Here is a 25,512-nt window from a genome sequence, read left to right as displayed (position 1 = left end):
ATTAACATTAACATTGGCCAAAAATAACATTATTTTCTTTGGGGTTTTTTTGTGTGAATCCAAACAAAGTAGTAGGGATCAGCTGGGAGGATACCTGGAGAGATGGGGCATGGGTCTGGTGCAGGCCTGGATGGCCATCAGGAGGCCAGAACAATACAGGACTAAAGTTGACAAGGAGAGGTGCACAACCAGCATCTGCACCCATACCCGACCTGATATGAAAACTTGAATTGCAAAATTGCACATTACGATACTTGTTACAACAAAAAGTTATTGAAGTACTGTCACACTTGTGAGGAATGACATGTGGTAAAGGAGCCACAGGCTGGATTTGAATCCAGGCTTCCCATTTTGAGGACAGCAGCATCTGCACTACCAACTTTGTCGCCTCTTAAAACGATCCTGACCCCACCTCTCCTGTTTCATGTCACCCTACTGATGCAGCTGTTTGATACGTAAGGCTGATTTTAAATCTATGAATATATCTCTGTTTCAGACCTCAGCTGCAGCGTCAGGCTGCAGTGAAAACCTGACGGACAGGGACTGTAACTTCCCTCACTGGTGGAGGCATTAAACAGAAAGGCTGTTACTCGAATATGTCAATGCTGGGATTCAACCCGACAACTTCTGGCAGCATCCTGCCTCTCTAACCTCCGGCAATCTTCTGGTTTCAGAGCGAAGGAAGGAGGGGATGCAGATGTATTGCACACGCAGCACTCCAACTTTACATCCTGCACACTCAGCACTATTATATTTAAGCTTGCTTTACATGCACACACTCCTTTGTAGCGTCCTGAAAGTATGACATCATCTCTGTGCTCGTCTCCCTCCGATCGTGTCGGGCTGCTCTGTGCTAAAAAAAGAGAGATTCATTAAAGGCACTTCTATTTTTGGGCGCCACGCTGAAAATCTGTTTTGAATCTAAATTAAACCCTGAAAATGTGATGTCACTCCCCCGCAGAGGTCACTGAGTACACATCATTTGGTTTGAGCAGCTGTTGGTAGCTTTTATATTTGCTCAGTAAGCCTCTGAGCTCTGGAAGCGCTCTGCTGCCCCCTACTGGTGGACATCCATGCAGTGACATGAGCCAAGGCTCCTGCTCATTTCTATGATGATTTGACTGCTTTCTGTGGTCATGATGTCCAAATATGAGCATCACTAAAGCAAATGCACTCATTCTTTAAGGTGACAGAGCGCTTTTTCTGCAGATAATTTAATTTTTCAAGCTCTATCATCACTGGGGATAATCTCTTTCATTGCTGCATTTTGCTGTGTCATGCTTCACTGCAGCACAAAAACCATTTCAACAAGTTCTTAACAAATGTTGACACGGTTTCCCCCTCTGGTCCCACAGTGACTGATTCATTAGCATGTTTCACTATAAAACCTCCTCTTTAAATAACTAAGAAGAGCTCTGAGAGTTGATTACTCTATAGAAAGAGTTGGAGAGGCTGCTCAGCGCATTATCCTTTCTCTTGGTTTCATTATCCTAATGAGCTTGTAAATGCACAAAGATGCTGGATGCATGAATTCTGGCTTTAGTGCTCCTCTGAGTGCCAATCTGCAGAGAGCAGTCGGTCACATTCAGCTGTGAATTAAGAAGGAATGCAGCAGAGAGATGTTATAATTCCTAATTTATTCTAGATTTATGAACTATTGTGTTGCTTAATGACAGTAAGATGAATTTATTTTTGTTCGGCAGGTTTTTTAGCACAGTAACAAAGAGGATTGCTGCAATAGATTGAATTAGAAATCAAAAACACACTATTAATTAGATAGTGAAATACTAAAACTGGAGACAGGGGTGCTGCAAAGAGCTGTAGTCCCTGTAAAAGGATATCATACACCATAAAAAATGACTGATAGAAAAAATGATGATACAACACAAATAAATGTAGTAAATTCTACCTAGCAACACTGAGTACTGCAAGAAGTGCATGCATCATTGCTTGTTGGTTGATTTGACAGCAAGTGTGGAAAATTTTTATACATGCATCCTCTAAATTTAAGTATTATTTGCAGGAATCAGAGTTTTACACCAAAAATTCTGATGTATGCTGCAGAACAGGAAGATGTTCTCAGTAATCCTTGGTCTCTACAGTAACTGTGTCGAGCAAAGAGATGAAACCTCATCTCTAGTCATGGACTGCAGATAGAGGGTGCTGAAGTTCTGTGTGACATTGGAGACGTTGCATTGCCTTGTGCACTGTAAATGGGTATAACTTATTAACTGAAAGTGCTGCAGCAGCTCTTCCTTTGACTGGACGCTTGAAGACTCACTTTAAAAGATAACACAAGTGGTTGATTTATCTATGGCTATGGAAGAGGATCAGGGCCTCAGGTGAGGGAAAACATAATGCTTGGAACTTCAAAATTAAAGGCAAAATGACAAGAATAAAGTTGAAATACAATATGGAGGAAAAAGTTGAAATTGTGAGAAACATTTCAGAATGAAAGCATAGTGTAAAAACCAGGGGAGTCTCACCACAGATACAAACCGATCAGACTTTTACTTTCAAAAACAAACCAGAAGTACCTGTCATGTCAGCCTTAAATTAATTCCTAGACCGGATCCACCCAGAGCAGCGCAGGGAGTTATGAATGGACATTTATCAGCTTCAGACCGAGCTACATTCATGATTTCATTCATCCATTTATGCTGAAACAAGTAAGCAGCCTGTTGTACACTGTAAAGAGTAGAAACACAGGATTTTAGGAGACTATGGTTGGGGACTCTGAACCGTCCAGGGATCTGGGGGCATACTCCCCTGGAGAAAAAAATGTACATTTTGAAAACAGCAGATGTTAGACGCTGTGTTTATGAGCTGAAACTGAAAGAACCTCTGTTGTAAGGTCCAGTTCGCATGTTCATCAATACATGGCATTTCTTAGAGAAAGTCGAGATTTGTTGTTTGTTATTGTCTTAAATGCTCACACATCAGTGAGGGACGTAACAATGCTCATCTCTCTTTTCCTCGTCCTCTCTGTCTGATCAGCTGCAGATACTCACAGGTGACAGACTCAACCTTGATACATAATGGGAGAGCAGAGGGAGATTGATCACTCGTTAATTGATTATGGACAGCTATTAAAATGTTAAGGCAAAAAAAGGATCATTTTGCACATGTTGTGTAATGCAATTCCGAGCTAATAGTAGTGTGGCCAGCATTATTTTTTCCCTTCATCCGTGGTCCTAACCCTTTTCTGTTAATGTCAATACATTTTCTATCAGTCAGTTTTTCCAAATGTAGATGCCACTACAATGAGAAGAAAATCTGGCAGATTTTTCCCAGCATGCCCTTGGGTATCATACTTTTGGTCTTAAAATTTAAAGAAGCTGAGTAAATGTGTTCTGATGTCTGTTCTGCAGTTATCACTGAAGATTCTTTTGCTTGGTGTTAGAGTCGCTTTTGTGGTAGACATTTTTGCACCATGAGTGAAGTTACCTACTCAGTTAGTCTCCTTCTGCCTGTGGAAATGGGTGTGACCTCCACAGGACAGGTGTGCTAAACTCAATTTAGGAGCCCTATTAGTCTGTTTAAACCGGGGGGTCCAAACTTTTTCCACTGAGGGCCACATTCAGACATATTAAAGGATGGTGGGGACACTTTCAATTTCTGTTTGTAAAAACATCTTTCGATGCATTTATGTAAATGTACAGTCTTACTAGTCTATTTTCAGGAGAAATCTTATTCTTTTTTTGCAAGTTATCAAACATCTAAAGTTTGTTCTACTGATTTAAACCAAATATGTATTTATAAATGCATCAAAGATGTGCAATAAAAAAGCACTTACCCTCTTTACCTATCACCCATTTCCTTGTTTGTATTTCTTTGACCTTTTCTTTCTTTCTTTCTCTTTTTGTATGTGTGTGGGTATGTATTGTTACTTAAGATTTTTCTTTATCTAATTAATAAATTTGATTAAAAATGCTGTGTACTCTCAATGAACAGCTCCTACAATGATTTTAGCAATAAAGAATTAAAATAAAAGTGAATAAAAACCAGCCTACTGTGGCTTAAATGTGCCCCCAGTGGTCACCATTCTGTGTCACATGTGCATTTCAATGTAAAGCGTTTTAAAGAGTGGGATGTGTTTAGTTTTTGGGAAGAAAAGAGCAAATGAGGTTCGCAAATTGCTGAAGGTTTTGCCAACAGGGGGTTTATTTGATAAATGAGTTCAGACAACTGAGTGTTTGGTGCAGAGAAAGTGAAGTAGTGTTTAAGCAATGGTGAAAAACTGTAACTCTGCTCTCCTTTGTGATCCAACATGGTGTTCAGGTACTCCTCACTCAGTAAGGACAGCCAACTTTCACAGGATTGAGGCAGGACTCCAACAATTTGTTGAATTATGGTTGGGTTTAGCTATACAGAAGATGTCTGAAATGAGAGAGGGGTCTTCTCTTAAAAATGATTAATTAAGTTAAGACTCATCCTAACCCCTTGACTCAGGCCCTGACTGCAGGGTTATTAGCCTTACACCAAAGACAAACTTCAGTATAAGTGCATCAGAATAACGTCTGTTTTAAAAGATGAGGCTTAGCGACAGGTCCCTGATTTTAGATCTCTATGTAAGAAGACCCCAGAGAGGATCTCCAGCTCCACTCAGGCTCAGATGGATTAAACATTAATTTATGTACTTAAGGCTCAGTCGTATCCGGGCTTTTAAAGTGAAGATTGAAATCTCTAAATCTGTTCCAAATCACACAGGTGGACGGAGTGACGAAGCAGAAAACACCACAGATTAACACAGTAGCAAACAGCACAGCACTTTAAATACCCATCCATTACAACATTACATTTAACAGACTTTGGCATCTTTGAACTAACCCTTTAAAGTCTCACACCAACAGCAAAAAAGAAATATAAGCACCTCCTGTATGGGAAAAAGGTTTACGTTGTGCAGAGTCATCATGGCAAACATCCTGCAGAAACAGTAATAAAGGTCAGCTACAACAAATTGAGTCTTAGTGGATATGTCAGGGTTTTTCCTTTAATCAGTTAAAGGTTCCTCTGCAGGAGGCTGTGAATTATAAGAGGAGGGATATTTGTAAAGCCTGAATCCATTTTAATTTCATTCGATACACGATCAGAGCTCTCAGGGTTCTTTTAGGGGACATTTTGTTCTTTTTTTTTACCTCGGTGTAATCTCAGCAAATATCAGCAGCTATTTCAGAGACCCTCAATGAATCCTGACATTAAACCTTTGGATTAGAGTCCCAGAAGTCCTGTGCAAAAATCTGGTTTCTAATTTAACGATACTGTGTCATTTTCTCCACCATCCACCCTTCATGTTCCATCATCCACCTCGGTCACCCTCCCTCCTTGTCTCACAGACTTCTTCCCTCCTCCAGAGGTGGTGGAGGAACGCGGACTGGCGCGTCCCGTGGTGGCCGGCATCGTGGCCACGATCTGTTTCCTGGCAGCAGCCGTCCTGTTCAGCACGATGGCAGCCTGCTTCGTCAACAAGCAGCGCCGACGGAAACTGAAGAGGAAAAGAGGTGAGGGGAAGGTCAAGGTTATTTAAAGAGTAATAATCCCCAGAGTCTCAGCTGGGGTGAATTTACCCTGTTATTTCAAGAAGACGCCATCAGAACCTCATGGACAGGGCTGAGGTGGAGGATGAGACATGGCAGCTCCTGCTGTCCCTAATCAGCCACAACATTTAATCTTTGCAGATTTTTACATTTGATTAGCCATAATGTCAGAAATATTCAAGGTAGAATTACCAAGAGATACCTGAACATGAAAAGATGATCTATGGACAGGTAGAGGACACAAATGTGCATGTTATTTAAAAAAATACGGTTTCAGGATCTCAGTCAACAGCACTTCATAACCAACAGCCCCTGAGTGCCATAGCAACATTAGATCTCACCTTTACACCCAAAAGTTTCTGGGTTCTGTTAGTTCTGCTGCTACTAGGGAAGTAAGTACAAATTAAGATAGTTTAAACTGGAAAACAAAAATATATAAGGTCACATAGATGAAACAAACAAGTCGATTATTGACCTTGTTCTAAGAAGAGACATGGGGCAGATCCACTAAAGAGTAGTGCAGCTTTTTGTGTGTTTTTTAGCAGTAAAAATGGCAAAAAAAAAATTGTGACAGCTCCACAGAGCGAACACGTGAAGGTGAAATCCACTCTAACTGCACACAAAATACGGAACTGCTGAGCTGAGAAAACAGCGCCCTGTCCTATTTACATGTATGTAAATAAGGAGTAGGATTATTTAAAATTCAGAGCAAAATAGCTCCTCTGACATGCAAATCAGCCTCATTTAAAATAGCACCTAATCCATAAAGTCCAGTGCTTATTGTAACATAAAAGTGGTGCAGTTTACCACCAAATGAAACCAGGTATTAAACAGGTGCTAATCCTCTCTTCCTCTCTCGTTTCTCCTCTTTCCACCCCAGTTAGTCGTTACTGTGTATCCCAAAATAAACTTTATTTTTAACAACAATGCACTGTGGGACGGTAGGAACAGTAGTGGCATGAGCCACTTAAAAATAAAATGTGTTTGAAAATGAAATACCTGACTCTGCTGTCATGTGCCTCTCCTCTCTGATCAGAAAGAAATTAACTTTTTTTTTTTTTTTCGAAAAACAATTCAAATTGAAAGTGAGCTGGAAAAAAATCGTAGTGGATCTACTCCAGTGTGTTCAAAATTATAGGAAACAGCACTAGATTGCCCACAATCCTAGAATAGAAAATGTTCAAAATAATTCCACTGCAGTGGACAGTCTCAACCTGTAGAGGGCAGCAGCCATTCACATTTTTGACGCAAAATGTAGAACTGAAATACTATGTGCTAAAATGTCAAGATTTGAACCCTAACTGATCAAAAGTAGTACTAAATACACATGTAAGTAGGTTTTCATTTGAAGTAAATTTATCATCAGCCAACTTGTCAGAATGAGTCCAATTATGCTGACCATGAGCTCCCCGTGAAACAATGGTAAATGGTCCTGTAGAAGACAAAAGCTTCTTAAGAAAAATGGAGTTTGTTGGCAATCTCAGCCAAAAAAACACAACGGCACCCACAATCCCAGCATCACGGTGACACCTCTGATTGGTGGAAGCACAAACTAAACACAAAGAGGCGGTTTTTGAGCACTGATGCAGCTTTAATGGAAAGCTTGAAGAAAAATCTGAGCTCAAAATCAGTAAGGTCGTACTCTTGAGTTTTGAAGCAATACACTCCATAAGATTGTGTTTTTATTTCTTTCTTGATGTGTTGCACTTTCAGATGAAAAAAAAAACAGACTGAGTGTGCAAAAGCCATTATTCTTCATTCATACAGCTGTGTTTTAATCATTTATAGTCGGATTTTTCTCTCTGCAGTATTTATCAAAAACCCATAACTTAAATTCACAAACACAACTCAAACTCATCACTAACGGCAGTGCTAACTGTTTTGTCTTTCTTTCCTCCTTAGACCCTCCCCTCTCCATAACCCACTGCAGAAAAAGCATGGAAACTCCGTAAGTAACTCCAAAAACACTCACTGAATTGTTGACTGTTTGCAGCCGTGCCAAACATAATTTATCTGTTAGTCATGTTGCTGATTTGGCAGCCAGAAAACCAAAAAAGAGAATCACATTGGATTATGTGCAAAATATTTTTGAAATAAAAACAAAACTGCTGAGCCAAAAAAATATTCACAATATTTGGCCACATTTTAGCTTTGAGCCCATTTTACTCTGCATATACAGACCATATGCAACAAAACTAAGACACAAATGTATATTAATGCATGAAAAATATATTTTAGAGGCAGCAATTCATTCTGATTAGTCTTAATGACTGTTTCACATTTGAACAGTTGAATATGACGCTGGTCCTGATTTCTCTTTTGTGCATGTTCTCAAAGTGTAGAAGTCAGACTTTGACTGAAAAATACAGAGGAAGACATGTTTTTTCAAATCAGATGATGAGCCGCCTGCTTGGTTTTGCTGAGGATTTTTTTTACAGTTTACTCCTAACACAGCACACAGATTTGTAGTAATTTTAGTGCACATTTTCTCCAAGTCCTCAGAATTAATGCTAAGTTTCTTTTGGACAGAAATAATACAAAACTGACGTTTACATTTCCACAAAAGCTTATTCAGTCTATGCAAAATTCTCAAGGCTGAGGGCTCTGTCTCCTTTTTCACATATCATCATGTCAGTGAAAAACTCCCTTTAAAAGGTATGAATGAAGCTCTACTTTTTTACTAAAACTGGCTAAATAAGTCCTCTTACTATAGCCTTTCTTAAAAGAAACCCTGCGTGATCAGAAAAGTTCATCTTGTTGGATAGATATTTGAATCTCTCATGTGCATTTTAAACTAAAAAACTCAATACATATCTGCATTTTGAGTCAATTGAGTTCATAAACTCAGCAGGAGGCTGCCGTTTCTATGCAGTAACCGCTGTTTCAGATTGGCAGCCAGTGTTAGGGCTGCATCTCAGAGAGGATGCACATTTCACGCACGTGAATTTTAAGATTTGAGGTCTCTTCTATTTTTTCTTGCACCACAAGCAGTTATCTGTCAAACTGGACAGGAAAATAACTACAGAGCCATATTTACCTTCTTACATGGGTAGAATATGTTTGAAATGTGTTTCTTGATGAACCAGATGAAGGCCATGAGCTAAAATGTGTCTTTTTGATAAAGTTGTTCTCCAAACTTCTACTATTTATGAACCTTTCTGTTTCCACATGGTTCATAATGTTGCAGGTAAAGAAAAACAGTGAGAAAACACTTCTGGTTTGTGCTTTTCAAAGTAAAAGCCCACTTTAGCATTCCTTTGGAGAAAATCCCTCATATGTACATAATGCTTTTATTTTGAAAAGCTACGGGCACACTTCCACAACACACTGAATCCAATCACTAGTAGGGGGTTTTATTGAGGTAAAACTTAGGAGGAATGACAGAGCTGTGACAGCAGGGAGACAAAGCCAACACGCAGCAAACTCAGTTACTGCATAGCAACGGCGAGGAGTGCTAGTGACGTCACCGTACCAGAATGGACCAAAACATGGCGGCTTCCTGTGAGTTTATAAGCTCAAACTTACTCAAAATGCAGATATCTAGAATATCTGATGTTTTTAGTTCTATATACACATGAGAGGATTATCTATCCAATAATATGAACTTGTCTGATCATAGATTCCTTTTAATGACATCCAAACATATTTTCTGCACAGCTACAGCTTTGCCTTGTGTCTTGTTTAGTTCACGTTTTTCTCTTGAATATAAAATGAGGGAAATTAGTCACATTGAAGAATTGACAGTGTTTTACAGTGGGAGTTTTGTTGTAGATGCCTTTGAATACAGATTCACAGTATACATCTCCCTCTTATTTTAATGCTATAAGTAATAACAGTCAGACTGCCATTGATAACACTTCAATCTGTCTGCTCACGTCTCTTCGTTCCTTTATCCTTGTGTGACCCTGAAATCAGCTGATTCACCATCATAAAGGGCTTCTCCGGTCCCTTAATAGATCCTTTTCACAGCAGACATTTGAGTGTGTGACAGCAGGAGGAGCTGATAACATTTATCACCTAAACCGGCTCAGAGCATTGACTCACCTTTATCATGTCACACCTGCATGAGACCACAATGATCAGAGGAGTGAGACTGATAAATACAGCATGGGTAAAAGCTTATTCACTGATCTGTGAATGACTGCAGACTGGATGGTTTTCAATGACGGCAGCACAAACAAGAGTGAAAGAAAAGCCTTTATCGTTTTTATGCAATAGGCAATGAAACTGGGATTTCTTTGCCTCAAAGTGCACAACGCTGCATGAAGTCAAGCATGCTTTCAAGTAAAGAACAATGAGTATATCACAATGTATGGTATGGTGTTATTGCATTAGCTGTTGCATATATTTTTAGCCCTGTAGCATAACTGCCTGAGTCATATTTTAAGGTTTTCAAAAAAAAAAAGGACAATAACTGACATCCTCTACAAGGAGGGTAAGCCCCAGAAGGTCACTGCTGAAAGGGCAGGCTGTTCTCTGAGGCTGTACCAAAGCAGATTCATGCAAAGTTGACCAGGAGAGAAAAGTGTGGTAAGAAAAAGGAGCACAAGCAACAAGGATGAGTTCAGCCTTCAGAGGAGTGTCAAACAGACCCAAGAACTTAGGGTAGCTTCACAGGGAGTGGACTGAAACTGGAGTCTGTGGGTCAAGAACCACCACACAGACAGGGCCACTCATGTTCTGTCAAGCCAATCCTGGACCGCATACAGCTTCAGAATCTCACCTGGGCTAAGGAGATATAGAACTGGACTGTTGCTGGGTGGATCAAAGTCCTGTTTTCAGATGCAAGTGAACTTTGTTTTTCATTTGGAAATCGAGGTCCCAGAGACGTGTGTACGATCAAAACAGACAAAACAGACTCATGCTGAAGCAGATCTGCAGAAGAGCAAAAACATTAGTTCTACCAAGAAAAGCTTATAGTGCAATTTTGTGCTTGTCTTTAATAAAGAAAAATGGTGCATTTCCAAGACACTCTGGCTGCAGACCGTAAATTTCTGCACTCACTCTCACAGACCGTTCAACTGGGACAGCAACCATGTCCGAACAGAAGCACTGTAATTTGCTGGAACAACATATTTCCAGTTTCAGATTAAACAAAAAACTTAATTCTCACTTAAGCGTCAGTTACTTTAGCTAAAGCTAAAATAGATATGCTAGATGTGTAATTAATGTAATTACATAAGCTACTGTAGGTAAGTTTGCTAAGCAGTCTGAATGGTAGCAAATGTAGCTAAAGCTATGTAGCTTGCATAGCTGCTACTTGAGCTTAGCTTTAGCTATGCTAGCTACATTAGCTACATAGATAACAAAGCTATGTAGGATCGCTGCGTTGGTTTTCATGGAGGATGAGCCTTTTTCCTTCAGACTACATATTAAATGTTTTGTTATCAGGTTTTGCAGGTCAGGTTTTTACTTTTAACTTTTTGTATCCTGACTGTAACCTTAACCATTACTATAACCTTAAACAGATGTTTAATCAGAATTCATTTTGAAAGTTTTAGCGAGTATTTCTGTTCTAAAAGAGAACATCTCAGATGAACAGTCTGTGAGTGTGGTTGTCAGAGATGCATAGTCTGCAGCCAGACCCCTCTCTCCAGTTCTTGCAAAAGTGCCTCTGTATGCCATACTATACTATACGGCAGTGTTTTTCGAATGTTTTTTGCCCAATGCACACCTGAGATCATGCCAAAATCTCAAGGCACACCATCATCATATCAAAGCAAAATGGCCTCTTTAATTTTCCATTCAGTATCTTTAGTTGATGTATAGTTGTATTTAGAGTGCATGGTTGTTTACATTCACAACGCTACACCATTTGGGAACAACTAAAATACATATATACATGCCAAAATGTATATTTTTGCAGCATACTTTTCAGCCATTTCAAAGTTCTTGATTAAAGCAATGTACTTTAGCAAATCCAAAACATTTGGTACCTGTTAGAAGTCATTTTTAAACTATATTATAAAAACATGCAGGGAGAAAATACCAGAAATACTGCAGAAAGTTTTAGTTTTCTGAGAGATTGTCCAATTTTATATTTGTAAAGTCATTCAAATCATGCATGGTTGTACAAATTCCTAAGGCACACCTTGACTTACCTCAAGGCACACCAGTGTACCTCACCACACCATTTGAGAACCACTGCTATACAGTACATAATATATTACTACATCCAAACTCATCGCTTCATCAGTTGTTGTTTTTCACAGGCTTACAGAACAGCTAAACCTCGCCTGTAGCTCCTGCCTAATTTTCCTAAAATGAGTGAGAGATGCTGATTGGTCCAGATAGATCTGCCTAATGATAGACATGGAATCTGGACAGTCCACTGGCTTTAAAATGCTGTTCTTACTGTGGTCTAAAGAAATAAATGCCCCAAATTCGATCGGCAGAAATTATTTTGCCGGTGTTAAAGCTTGCATTAACTGGCCACAGGTTTGCAAAAATGCACAAATGCAGGGCACTTAGTTCCCACGTTTTCCATCTACCTAGCATAACAACCACAACAGACTCTCTGGGGCTAATAGCTTCCCTTCTATTTGCCACTCTGCTCAAGATATGCACAGTGAATCTTCAGTGGAGTCTGCTGCCAGCATGCACCAATCTGCAGAGGAGAATGCACAGAGCATGTGATCATTTTCCAAATCAAACAGCAGTTCTTGACTAATGATTATTTATCTAATCACCAAATTATGGCAAAACAGGAAGCAAATGAACAGCAAACACAGTGTCAAACATGCAGGCACAGTAGCATGCTGGTTATTGGGTGTTGTATTTATTCCCACATGAACTTGTGATCTCATGACCTAGCTGTGCTGAGCTGAGCTCCACTTCAGACACAGACCAGTGCAAGGTCACCCATGAGGGGTAAAAGGGGGAAAACTTTGTGGGACTGTGCATCATGGAGGTGCCAAGGGAGGTTAGCACAGTCAAAACATAAGCAATGATGATCTTCTATTTTAGATTTCACTACCTATTATTACTTTTTAAAACAGTATAAATACATGATTTGTTTGAGTTGCTTGTTTTAAAACTGCAACCGCTTTTCTAAATGTGGTATGAGCCTTTATTTTCTACTGTTAATGCCATGTTCAGAGTCAGTGAATTTAACCATGAGGATGTTATCGGTAGAATTTCAGTGTTGTCTGGCTGTGCTAAAACCTGCAGCAAACCTTTTTAAGCTTAGCTCCAAAGCTGACCAGAGCAAGGTCAAGAGGATGAATGCTAACCAGGTGGCTGGAGCACGCTGATACTGCACAGCTGTATCAATGGGTGGGCCTGGATGCAAGCCACTGGTCTGAATACAGTGTGGACAGATTGTTGCTGACTTGGAAGTTATGGGTTATGAGTTGTAATTGGGTGCACATGAGGAAGTGTGTGATAGCTTGACCCTGGGTTTGTGATTGTGAGACTATGATTCATTGGTATATTCACAGTAAATAAGTGGAGGACTGTCTCAAAGTGCAGTGGTCACTTCTTTACTTATTTTTCCATCCTCTCTCTAGCTTTCCTCCCTCCTGTTATCTCTCTCTTTCTCAGACGTTTATCTCTCACTTCTGTGACTCACTAACGCCTCTTTAAGACTGACTCAACCATAAAATAAAGATTTTCTCTCTTATTCTACTGCTGTTTTAAAACCAACCTCTCATTGGCAGGCTTCCTGTTTACCTCCATATCCTCCCCACTTCTCTCCCCACTTCTACAGGACTCCAATTAGCCTCGTTCCCAGCGTCGAGCCCTACTGGGAGGGGCTGGACGCAAGCAGGTACACACCCCAACCTTCCAGTCCTCAGTGAGTGTGCCCACCATTGTCCCCCCCGTCCCTGCACACTGTAAATCCCCCTCCTCTGCACTTTGAGTCAACCCCAGCTCTGTAGAGTCCTGACCCGGCCGCATGCCTCGGGCCGGACGTCCCAACAGGGCAACAACAACACTGGTCATGGTGTTTAGTGTTGAAAGATGGAGAATCTTTGTTTACACAAGGTGTTAAATTTAAGCTTCAGAGCAAGGTTAATTTAAAATACCTTCATCTTGTGGGAAGAGAATGCCAGCTCAGTCAGCCAGTATGGCATACAATGTAATCACTATATTAAAAACACTGACCCCTGAGGATGTTTTACCCTTTTATTGGTTGTATAATCAAACATTGTCAATATGATTTGGCTTTTTGAGGGAAAAAAATACATTTACACCTCTTTTAATATCAAAGGGAAAGAAGAAGTAATGTCAAATAAAAAATTGTAATGAAATATAAGAGACTGCATAAATATTCACCCTCTTTAAGTCAGTATTTAGTAGAGTCACCTCAGGGTGCAATCCCAGCTCTGAGTCTGTGAGGATAGGTCTCAGTCAGGCTCAAACATTTGGACGCTGACATTTTACTCCATTCTTCTTTGCTAAACCGCTCAAGCTCTGTCAGGTTGCACAGAGATCAGGCACTAAGAGCCCTTTTCAAGTCCAGCCACAAACTTTCCATTGGATTGAGATCTGAACTTTCACTCAGCCTCTCCAGAACATTCCCCTTGCTGTCTTTAAAATGATATCTGTTTAGCTTTTTCTGTATGCTTCAGGTCATTGTTTTACCGGAAAATAAATCCTCTCCTGAGCCGTAGTTCTCTTGCAGACAGAATTAGATTGACCTCCAGGATTTGCCTATATTTTGCCACATTCATTTTACCTTCGACCTTTACAAGCCTTCCAGGGTCAGCTGCTGAGAAGCTTACCCACAGCATGATGCTGCCACCACCGTGCTTCACAGTGAGGATAGTGTGTTTGTTGTGATGTGCCGTGTCACAGTGTCTTGTCTGATTGCCAGTAAGCTCCATTTTGGTCTCATCAGACCAAAGAACTTTTTTCCACTTGACCATGGAGTCTCCTACATGCCTTTTAGTGAACTCTAGTCAGGAGTTAATCTGAGTTTTCTTCAACAGTGTCTTACTCTTTGCCACTCTCCCATAAAGCTCTGACTGGTGAAGAACCCGGCCAACAGTTGTTGTCTGCAGAGTCTCTCCCATCTCAGCTGCTGAAGCTTGGAGCTCCTTCAGAGTAGTCAGTGGTGTCTGAGATTTATATGTGCACCATATTCCTTCCATGTCTTTATGATGGATTAAACTGAACTCTGGGGAATTTTCAGCACCTTGGAAATGTTTTTCTATCAGTCTGCTGATTTAAACTTTTCAATAACCTTTTCTCTGAGTTGCTTGGAGTGTTCTTTTATCCTTATTGTGTAATGGTAGCCAGGAATACTGATAAAGCAGTGACTGGACCTTTCAGACAGATTTCTCTATACTACAATCACTTGAGACAAATTTATTTCACTCAGATGATCCCCATTTCACCAGTTGGCTGGACTTCTGTTGAATTAGTTACTTTAAAGAGGGTTTATATTTCTGCAGTCATAAAATGGTAAAGAACCGTCTGAGGAAAACTGACCTCTAGAAGTTAGAGGATATAACTTAAGTCAGAATCCTGATATCTCATTAATGTTTTAATCTGAAAAGGTCATTGAGGAACATTTGAGAATGGCCTGAGTTTATGTTTTAATAAAAATATTATTCTCTGTTATGCTATTATGGTAGGAGGGGTCAAAGGTCAAGGAACGACAGAGGTCAAATGAAATATTTACAGAAGAGAAGAACTACTAAGTATGTCAGGGTCACAGATGGCTATTTTCACGAAAGCATAAGCTAAGGCCAATCTCATATATTCTTGTCTTCATTATTAATCTTGTCAAATTACAACACTAATGAGTAAATTATAATTCTCAGAATTTGTTTTCAGTGAAATAAAGATTTATTCTGGCCAGAATGGCCCATAGTTGTGTGAAAGTCCTGGATGTCAGTCACTGAGTGCAACTCAAAGCAAAAATAATAAAATCTGCAGCAGTGATAGAAAAAGTAATGGTGTGATTCATTCTTAAAGTTTACAAATGAATTTAATAAGCGGGGCATTAAAACCTCTGTCGTCATCGTTGTGTACCTCACCTTGCTTGTGCTTTCTGAATATATTCTATCTGTGGCTATTTGAGTTTTAACTGCTGCAACATGTGTCATACAAAACAGTGTCCATGCTCAGTGTGTAATCCAAAAGTGAACTGATACAGTATTTTTAAGATCTGACCTAACCTTTAATGAGGATGGTGGGGGTCGCCTTACTTATTTGGAGTGCTGGACAACTCCATAGAAAGAGCAAAAGTTAGTTGTTGTGGTAATTGGGTTTCTGTTGTGCTCATGTGTGTTGTAACCATTGAAAACAGCGTGGCACTCGATATTTCACTATCAAGCATTTAGATTTCATGTTTTTGTTTCTCTAAGGATTGTTGGTGTCTTAAGTCATGCTCTAAATAAAATTTAAGGTGTCCTTAAAAGAAATCTTCCTTTTTCTTTTGTTCTTTCTTAAAAAGGGCATGTTGTAGTTGAAGAAAGGTGTTATTCCTGGTAAAGAGGGTTTGGTTTGTTATACTTTTTAAACCAGAGGTGTCAAACTCAATCACAGCAGCTGCTGGATTCTGGATTTATGTCTAACCTGAGAGCCAAACGGGGTCAACATTAAACCGTAACTGTCAGCCTCATTTTCACAAATAAAATATGAAAAAAAAAAAAATCAGCACTGATGATAAATCATTTTGAAATTCAAAAAAGTAAAAATGATAAGTTAAGAGGCTTAAATCTGAGATAAAAATTCCAACTTATTAGTACAAAAGATCAGAACACGATATAAAAAATTGAAAAATAATGTTTTTTAAAGAGCAAATATATGAGTAAAAGTTAAAATCATAAGTTTGAAAGGGCAAAATATGACTTAAAATTTTAAATTGCCAGTCTGATAGGTCAAAATATGGGATTTAAAAGCTGAAATAAGGAGTTGAAAGTGTCCAAATATGAGCAAGAATTCAAAATGATGACTTAAAAAGTTGAAAATGTGACATTAATTTAAAATTGGGAGTTTAAAAGTAAAACTTATTCATTTGAAATGTCATCATATGAGAAAAAAAATTTAAATTGTGTTTGAAAATCAAAATATGGGATTAAAAAGGCAAATTAAAAGGTCAAAATATGACTTGAAATTTAAAATTGGGAATGTGTAAGATAAAAATGTGACATTTTAAGTTCAAATTTGAAAAACTGAAAATATGAAATAAAAACACAAATTAATTTCTTTCCCCACATTCTTCACTTTTTACAAAATCTTTCTAACTCTTTACTTTTCAGGTTTTTATGGCTTAACAAAGACATTTTCAATAATCAAGTTAAAGTTTACATTAATATACTGGAGTAAATCTGCAGACCTCATAGTGGTGGGCCAGTTAGAATACAAATATGATCTTGGGGGACAGATATAATCGTTCCAATCCAAATATTAGTTTTCAGCATAATTATCAAATTGTTATGAAATGATAAAATGAGGTGTTAGCAGTGTTATGTCAGCCAAAGCTAATACAACAGTCATGGTGTTTCTTAAGTTTGGGATGCTCAATATCACTGGCATACTGGTATCTGCAGATTCTGCTGATATTTACAACAGATTTGGGTTTAAAACTCTGCCTAAACCAGCTGTAAATATTGACCCAACCTAATAAGATAGTAATAGTAAGATAAGATAGGAGTTTTAGGCTGGACCAACAGACAAACATCAGCAGAAGTCTTTTTTATTATTAATCATCATTTCTGACGCTTTAATGCAGGGGTGTCAAACTCAGTCACAGCGGGGGCTGACATCTGAATTTAGGTTCAACCTGAGGGCCTAACAGGGTCAAGATTCAACCAAAAACTGTAAACCGTGTTTTCACAGGTAATTTAACAGTGATAATAAAGGATTCTAAGATTTCTAAAAATAAAAGCAAAGTGACTAAATATCACAGCATCAATGTTACTGTGTCCATGTCAATAAAAAAGCTAAATAAATAAATGAGTTAAAGGTTCAAAATCTGAGATAAAAAGTCAACTTTATAAGTCAAAGTACAAAATTAAAAGTCGAAATAAGATTTTAACAGGCAAAAATATGATAGAGATTTAAAATCATGAGTTCAAAGGTCAAGATATGAAATAGAATACAAAATCAAGAGTTTCAAAGGTCAAAATAGAAGATAAAATTCAAAATTGTGACTTTAAAAGGTCAAAATATGAGATAAAATTATAGATCAAGAGTTTAAAAAGTGAAAATATGGCATTAAAATCAGAGTTAGGAGATTAAAAGGTCACAATATGATTTAAAATGAAAAATTGTGAACCTTAAAGGTCAATATGAGAGAAAAGGTCAAAATTCTGAATTTAAAAGGTCAAATTATGAAATAAAAAGTCAAAATCCTATATTTAGGTCATAATTTTTGGGTGCAAAATGAAAATATGAAATGAGAACACAAATTAATTTGTCCTGACTATTTCTACCCTCTACTTTTTCAGATTTTTATAACTTAACAAATTTTCCAGGTTAAATTTAAATTTTTATACTGGAGGAAATCTGCAGACCTCATTCAGGTGAGCCACTTCTGATTAAAATATGAAATGATCTTGCAGGCCGGGTAAAACTGCACCGTGGGCCGCATTTGGTCCCCGGGCCTTGAGTTTGACACCCGTGCTTTAAAGTCTCTTTTAAGGACTGAGATGTGATTTTTTCATCCTAAAACTTTAAACAGTTTAAAAGACTGAAGTTTTTGGTCTGAACTACATTGAGATAGCAGTATGGATATCGATATTAGCCTACATTTATTTTAAAAAATCAGAACAATTCCAATATTCCCTAGTTCCTATTAGATGTGCTGCTCAAGGGCATGAATTTAAGGCCTCCATTGTTTTAATTATTGTCTGAACTACATTTAAATATTAGTATCAATATTGGTATCCACTAAAACTGCTTTGGTTACTGAAGTAACTGTTCATTAGGTACACCTTTCAAACAACATCAGCTCCAGTCGTGCTTTAAGAAATCCTTTTATATTTTACAGTATAAAATGAAACACTGGAGATGCATGCCCTAATATCAGACACCAGTAAATACTTCATCTCATGACAAACAGTGTACATATAATTTATCCACTTTCATGGGTTACATATAGAAGGTTCAATAATAAGTGATGTAATTTTTTGTTGTTTTGATATAGCTGTTAGTCTGTAGACTGTAAATGCTTCCTGCAGAGTGAAACTGCTCCATTACTGTGTACACACTCAGGTGTTAAGCACATTGACCTGTTTTGTTTTTTAGCACCGAAATAACTACATCTGTATGTCTCATATGGATGATGTAGAGTAAATGAGCACCAGTATGTGCAGCTATGACGTGAAAATAAAAACTGCACTTGTAATTTAATTCAGTTGACCTGTGAAACAGTGTGAATAACACTGCAGACTGAGGCCTCTGATAACAGATTGATGCTGTTCCTGCACAGAAGTGTGTTGTGGACAGCGATGTTCATGTTTTCTGCATCAAATAAATACCTCCTGCTGCTCTGTTCATTATGATTATAGGGCAAGTATGTGTAAAGCTGTATTTGGTGTTTGAACCTGTTGCAGTGAGAGTCACTGTTGGTACATGCAGTAAAAATAATTTAGGATGATGTCTCTTCAATGACTAACCCCTGACCAACTTCCAAACATATCAGTCCCTTAATTATGGGTTTTCTAGAAAGATTGTGACTATAGCCAGGACAGTCTGGATGCAGACTGCCTCTCTCAGACCACTGGAACCATGACCAGCTCTGCTGTTGTCTGTGGTGGGCTTTTGATTGGTTCAAATCCTGTTTCTTTATCAGGAAGTGGGTGTAACTGGCATAAAAGCTTTCAAACATTTGTAACATCACAGAACAAAAGATTATAGAGACATAAAATCAAAACTGGTGTGTTCAGCACCCAGAAATTAGGTCTAATGCCATCCACTCCCGAGCCTCTTTGACCAATGGTTCCTGAGTTATAAACAAAATAAATGTCCCCATTTAAAATTAACAGGGCAGGCGGATGTGAAAGTTCCCAAGTATTTGTCACAAAAATCTTGTCTCCAGAATATGTTTGAGACCATATGCTGTTGATTGGTACCTACTTCAAAGTTATGGGTCAGAGTTAGGATGACGGGAAACCCGTTTGAAATACATTACACCAATTACCTTCCACAATCCAATTCCTAAACCTAGGGTTAGGGTTAGGGTTAAGGGTTGTGCTATCAAAAATTACAAGTGAAAAACCTTATCTGCTAAACGTGATTACAAAACCTAATCCTTCATGAAAGCAATCGAACACAGCTAACTTACCTAAACCTGTTGAGGATATGTTAGCTTATGTTGCTAAAGCCAATGTACCTGAGACTGATGTAGCTATGTTGCCTTACATCGCTACGTTAGCCCTCAATATATTTGCTTAAGCTAACATTGCTATGCTTGCTTGCATACCAGTGTATACCTAGCATAGCTATGTTAGCTTTTGCTACATATCTAAAGCTAACAGAGGTACCGTTTTCCTTACCACCTCTAAACGGGAAATATGTTATACCAGCAAATTACATCATTTCTGTTCTGACAGGAGTGGTGCATATCGTGGTAATGGTCTACAAGGGCGGCATCTGAAAACTGCTGTCTGCAGCCAGACCCCTCTTACAATAGCTATGGCACCAGTGAAAAGCAGTTGATTTGCCATATGGCTAGTGGTGATAAATGTTCAACCACTGCTCAGCTGCCAAACTTTGTGGGCATGTTCAGCACCAGAATATGATTACTGCAAATCTTAGGTGGATAAGTTGCAAATAGTGGGTGCTAAATCTGCCCAAATTCTGGTGCTATTTGTGGGTGCAATCCATTCTCTGTGGCTCTGACCCTGAAGGTGCATTGAAACCAGTTTGTTGTTGTCATTTTTTTTCCATGTCTTTGTTGTTATTTTGCATGAAATAAATATATATGTTCAAGATTCACTCTGGTCTGTTTGTGATATCCTCTCCTCATGTGCACAATCTGACTACAACAACTGTGGTGTGTCACAAAACCTTTGTACCTACACTTTATTAACCCTCACGTTTTAAGCAGAGTGTGTTCAAATAAAGGCAGTCATGTGACAGGCAAATAGGCATGTTTCTGCTTAACTCTACGACAAGTATCTTGAAGACTTGGAATAAAGAGACCACATGGCTTAGCAGGGAATGCACATACACGTTACTGAATGATGGGTTTGCTGAAGTTTTTCCAGTCCAGTCAAAATGTGGGCACTCGCCAAAGATTCCTCGTGTGAATTGATGTATTAAAGCTGGATCTGTCTTCCGCACTATCAAAAAAGCTCTGTTTTTCAAAGACTATTCCATTCTGAATACTGACTTTTTCTGTGTTCTTTCATTAGGTCATCTTCAGGAAAGGTGAGCCCCGAGAGCGTTCGTTCAAAGCCGTCCCCATCAGAATCCTCTGAAGATAGTCACGACCAGCGTGGGAAGAAACCACCCCCAAGTCCAGGAAAGAAGGAGGAGATGTCTTTATACATGAAGACCAAAAGAGCAATAACAAGCAAGAAGTATGGCAACTCTAAACATGAAGCTGAAGCAACAACACCCATTGAACTCATCAGCCGAGGCCCAGACGGACGGTTTGTCATAGATCCCACTGATGCAGAAATGTCTGTTAAGCCCCGGCGAATTGAAGGCTTCCCTTTTGTGGAAGAATCAGACCTCTACCCTGAATTCCGGCAGTCAGATGAGGAGAACGATGACCCCAGGCCCCTGCCTCCAGTCATGCCCCCACTTCGGCCTCATCAGATATCCCCCATCTCCAGTCAGGAATCTTACCTGCAACCTCCAGCCTACAGCCCTCGGTTCCAGAGGCCTTTCGAAGGTATGACCATCATGGAGAGCAGTCGGCTCCAGGCCACAGGGCAGATCCGGAGCTCTCTCCACCACAGGGCTTTCTATGGATATCTAGGCCCCCCTGGGGATCATGACCCTCCACCTCCTTTTTACATGCCTGATACCAGCCCGCTCAGCTCCGTCATGTCCTCTCCTCCTTACCTTGCCGAAGGTCCTTTTGGTCACCCAATGATTCCTGAAGAATTGGGGGAGGGTGACTTCCCACAGTATGCTGTCTCTGGTTTCCCCCTTCCTCTGACTCTTCCCTCCTCCTCTCGTTCACCAGAGATCTGGCAGGGACTGGATTTCACCTTTGCAAGTCTGGAGGGGCCCCAGTTCATTTTTCCGCCACATCATCCTCTACATCTCCGCCACGACTCTCCGTACCCTCCTCCACCTCATGTTCTTCCCCTTAGCGCTTTTCAGCCCTCCACCCTCCCAATGCCTACTTACCCAGCTGTCCTACCACTGGAGGCCCCAAAGAGCCACTCAAGCAAGTCCCCCAGCAAGGCTAAGCCTCATGGCTCCCCAGCCAAGCATTTAGCTATGCAAGAGGCACATTTAGGGCAGCTAAGACACACAAGCCACGGTATGGGTGTGCCGGTTTTGCCTTACACCGATCCAATGGCCCATATTGTCCCTAGCACATTCAGTAGCCTGGACACACGATGGTTTGAAACAACTCCTCGTTTCAGTCCCAGACAGGCTCGTAGGATGGATTCCAGCTTGCATCAGGTGGTTCTCCAGCCCTCTCGACTCTCGCCCCTCACCCAAAGCCCCCTTAGTTCTCACGAAGGTTCCCCAGAGATTGTAGTACGTCCTCGGCCACGTCCAAGTATTGTCCAACCTCCCATACCCCCAGAGATGTCTGAGATCACCCTCCTCCCTCCTTCCACAGCCAGCTTCTCAAGGAGATCTTCCCCCTCCTCCTCACCTGCACAAGGCCAGGGTAGCAGGAGGGCCAGTCCCAGCTACCGTTCCCACATGGCCTTTGCCACCTCTGCAACCAGCTACCCAGCTTCCCAGTCCCCATCACCCCCCATGGAAAGCAGCAACATGTTTGGGCAGATGCCATCTCAGAGGAGGACTGAGGAGGAGATCCTTCCATCAGAGCCCTCTCCACCCCAGTTGTCAGCTTCAGGGTAGGTGCATTAGGCATGCAGAGAGGGATACCATTTGAATCATCTGCCCCAACCCATAATGCTTTAATGAAGTTGCTCTAACATTTTGGTTACTGAAATGCTGTCTGAAATCCATCAGTATGTTTAAATCATCAAAAGTTTTATAGATCATTTAATGCATTTTTTATCGCTAACATTTAATGTGAATCCAAACTGTATGGTTGAAGGCAAACCAATTTGTGTGATGATTCATTTGATGATCTTTATATCGAAATGTTTTCAGTTTAGTTTCAGTTTGGTCAATGCTGCTTTTCATGTCAGATAAATTAGGGTTTTCACCCCTTGAATCTGTGAAGCATTGTTCCAAAATTATTGAACCGACTCATAGATTGCAATCTCCAAAGAAAGTACCAAAGCTGTAAAAATCCATTAGTTGAATTCACAAAGAAACACGTTGCTTCACAGATTACATTTCAGACCTTTTGGGGCTGCCGTCCATCCAAATAAAAGTAATAGTGCCACTGCACTGTTAAATTTGTTTGGCCCAAGCCCCTAAAAGCCTGGGAACTCGCAGACATCACCGCAGGATCCTTGTTTTTCCATCTGTATCATGCTTTATCCTGCTTTCACCTAACAGGAGGAATCCCATGATATTCATCCAATTGATTCCCCAGACAAAACCAACACCCATTGTTATGTCTAGCTCCAAGCCTTTGAAGATTCCTTTATCATGCGGAGGGATGCTTTGAGAAGAGATCATCTTGGCAGGCCCTGCGGCCCATCCTCGGCCTTAGTAACCTAACCAATTCCCCCCTTACCTCCCAACCTCTCAGCCTTCTCCTTCCCTGCTTACCCTTCCCTTTCTGTAACCTTTCCTCTCCCCAATCCCTGTAATTGCTCCCAGGACACTTGAAGGTCTGACTACCAAGGAAAGGTTGTTGGGCAAAGTGTGTCACAGGGCCTGTCCGCTTCTCATGTACTGCAATGTCTCCATCATTATAAATTAGGGGCAGTGTGGTCGTTCTTGATGGCTCCTGGAGTCTTACCTGCTTTGTTTTTGATTGATCTCAGCTATCTGGGCAGCGTTGTTGTGACCAGGTCCTCTACACCGCAATAGGTAAGGGTTGGATCCATGTCTGAAAGGGGGGGGTTAGCAGGTGGGACTTTTTTGATCACCTCGTCCTTTAAAGGGGAATACAAGACTTTAAGTCTTTGTTTAATTTGTTCCTTCCTTCAGTCAACATGTATAGTTTATTTAAGTTCTTTCCTTTTCCTTTTCCCCCTCAAAGTAGCAATGCATTTTAAGTTCTGCAGTCTCCCGTACATTATGCATTCTGACTGATATGCATACGCCATCTGGTAGCTAATAGACCGATCACAAACTTATCACCAACATGATATCATGCTTGAGTGGTTTGCTAACTGACCACATTCATAATGTGGACACAGGAGAATTTCATGTCTGTTTCTAACCACAGATAACTTTACCTCAGAATCACACAGAAGTAAGACTAGTAATGCCATCAGCAGAAGACCAATTTAACTAATTCATGAAGTTATAAGTCACATGGTTCACTTTACTTTGACAAAAATCCCCTACCGGAATCGATACAGTCCAAGATCCTATTTTTGTAAACAATCAAAAGGCAAAGCACTCTATGGACAAATAGGGCCCCCCTCTTGGAGGAAACAAAATCCACACTTTGATCTGACAAAGTAAAGGCAGTCTAGCGCAGTTGTCACCAGTGCATGGGCTGACTGTGTCTCAGTAGGTAAAGTCAGTCATTTCTCAACCAGAAAGTTCCTCCAGTCACATATCGATGTGTCCTTGGACAAGACATGTAACTCTAAATTGTTCCCTCTGCAGGGTTAGATGCATTAAATGTGTTTGTATGTGTTTGGATTAGTTCATACTGATGGTAACCCTACATAGCAGCCTTTGCCATCAGTGTGTAAATGTGTATGAATGGATGAATGGTCAGGAAAAAGCACTTTGAGTAGTCAGGTGATTAAAACAGGCTATACAAGTTCAAATCACCATCTAAGTCATGAAAAGCAAAGTCAGACAAGCCTTTTAAAATTCAAGTGTAGCCTGTAAAATTTTAAGTTGATGTGCGTTTGTAAGAGCATAACAATCTACTGACCTCTGAAGCAGTTTACCATTACAAAGCCTTCTTTTGCATCCATAGACTGATCAATGCACATGGCACCCTGGAGTGTGCATAGGCTGTAAATTTTTGCATGAAGCCTGACTGATCTATCACCACAGACTGTTTCATTTATCCACTGCATTTATAGATTTCACATTCATCGAGGAAACCCCCTATAAAAGTGTTTGGGAATGGCAGGACTTTTCAACAACCCTTCTTTCTGTTACATGCATGACAAGACAAAATGAGCTAGTAGGAATGCAAGGCTCCAGCTGTAACCTGAGCTCAACAGACAGTTGTTTAAGAACATTGGAGCTTGTGGGAAAAAAACTCATACCAAGGCTGGATGGGAGAAGTGCAAAAACATCTTTCAGTCAAGAAGATGTTTCTCTGAGGGGCTTTTTGTTCTTGTTATAAAGAAACGTGTCCCATTTCAGGCAAAATAGCATACTAGCTATATCCAAGCTAAACGACAGCCATTGCTACCCTGTCCCAGTACTACAAAACTCTGCCCATGGCTACCACTTACCCATTTGGCTACCAAAGCTGTCTTTTGACACCACTATGGTGGGCAACTGCTGTAGTCATTAAAAATGCTGTCAGAGGGCTTAGATATCTATATGTCAGTCAGCTTAGACCCCGTCCACACGGAGACGAAAAACGATATATTGCCATTTTGTTCTGAAATAGTTTTCTGTAAAGACGGGATCATTTCAGGAAATATCTGTGAAAGCACGGTACCACTGAAAACGACTGAAATAGCTCTAGCGCATATGCCAAGCCTGTACGTGGCGCTGTAACGCTGCCATGGAAATGCATCAAAAGAGAGAAGATGATCACAGAAAACTGACACAAACTTTGTCCTAGTTGCCCTTCTGGTTGTTCTCTGCATTG

General features: G+C 40.0%; 1 protein-coding gene across 1 annotated transcript in view; it reads left to right on the top strand.

The window, feature by feature from the left end:
* Positions 1-25,512, top strand: part of igsf9bb (immunoglobulin superfamily, member 9Bb) — a 271,399-nt gene that overhangs the window by 225,963 nt on the left and 19,924 nt on the right. The window contains exons 16-19 of the mRNA XM_041802061.1: positions 5,337-5,501; positions 7,440-7,485; positions 13,246-13,332; positions 20,852-22,489. Of these exons, the coding sequence (XP_041657995.1) occupies positions 5,337-5,501; positions 7,440-7,485; positions 13,246-13,332; positions 20,852-22,489 (1,936 nt within the window). The remainder of the gene's footprint in view (positions 1-5,336; positions 5,502-7,439; positions 7,486-13,245; positions 13,333-20,851; positions 22,490-25,512) is intronic.

Source organism: Cheilinus undulatus, linkage group 12 (assembly GCF_018320785.1).
Source record: "Cheilinus undulatus linkage group 12, ASM1832078v1, whole genome shotgun sequence".
NCBI lineage: Eukaryota > Metazoa > Chordata > Actinopteri > Labriformes > Labridae > Cheilinus > Cheilinus undulatus.
Note: the sequence above shows the minus strand (reverse complement) of the source record. Positions and strands in the feature narration are given on the sequence as shown.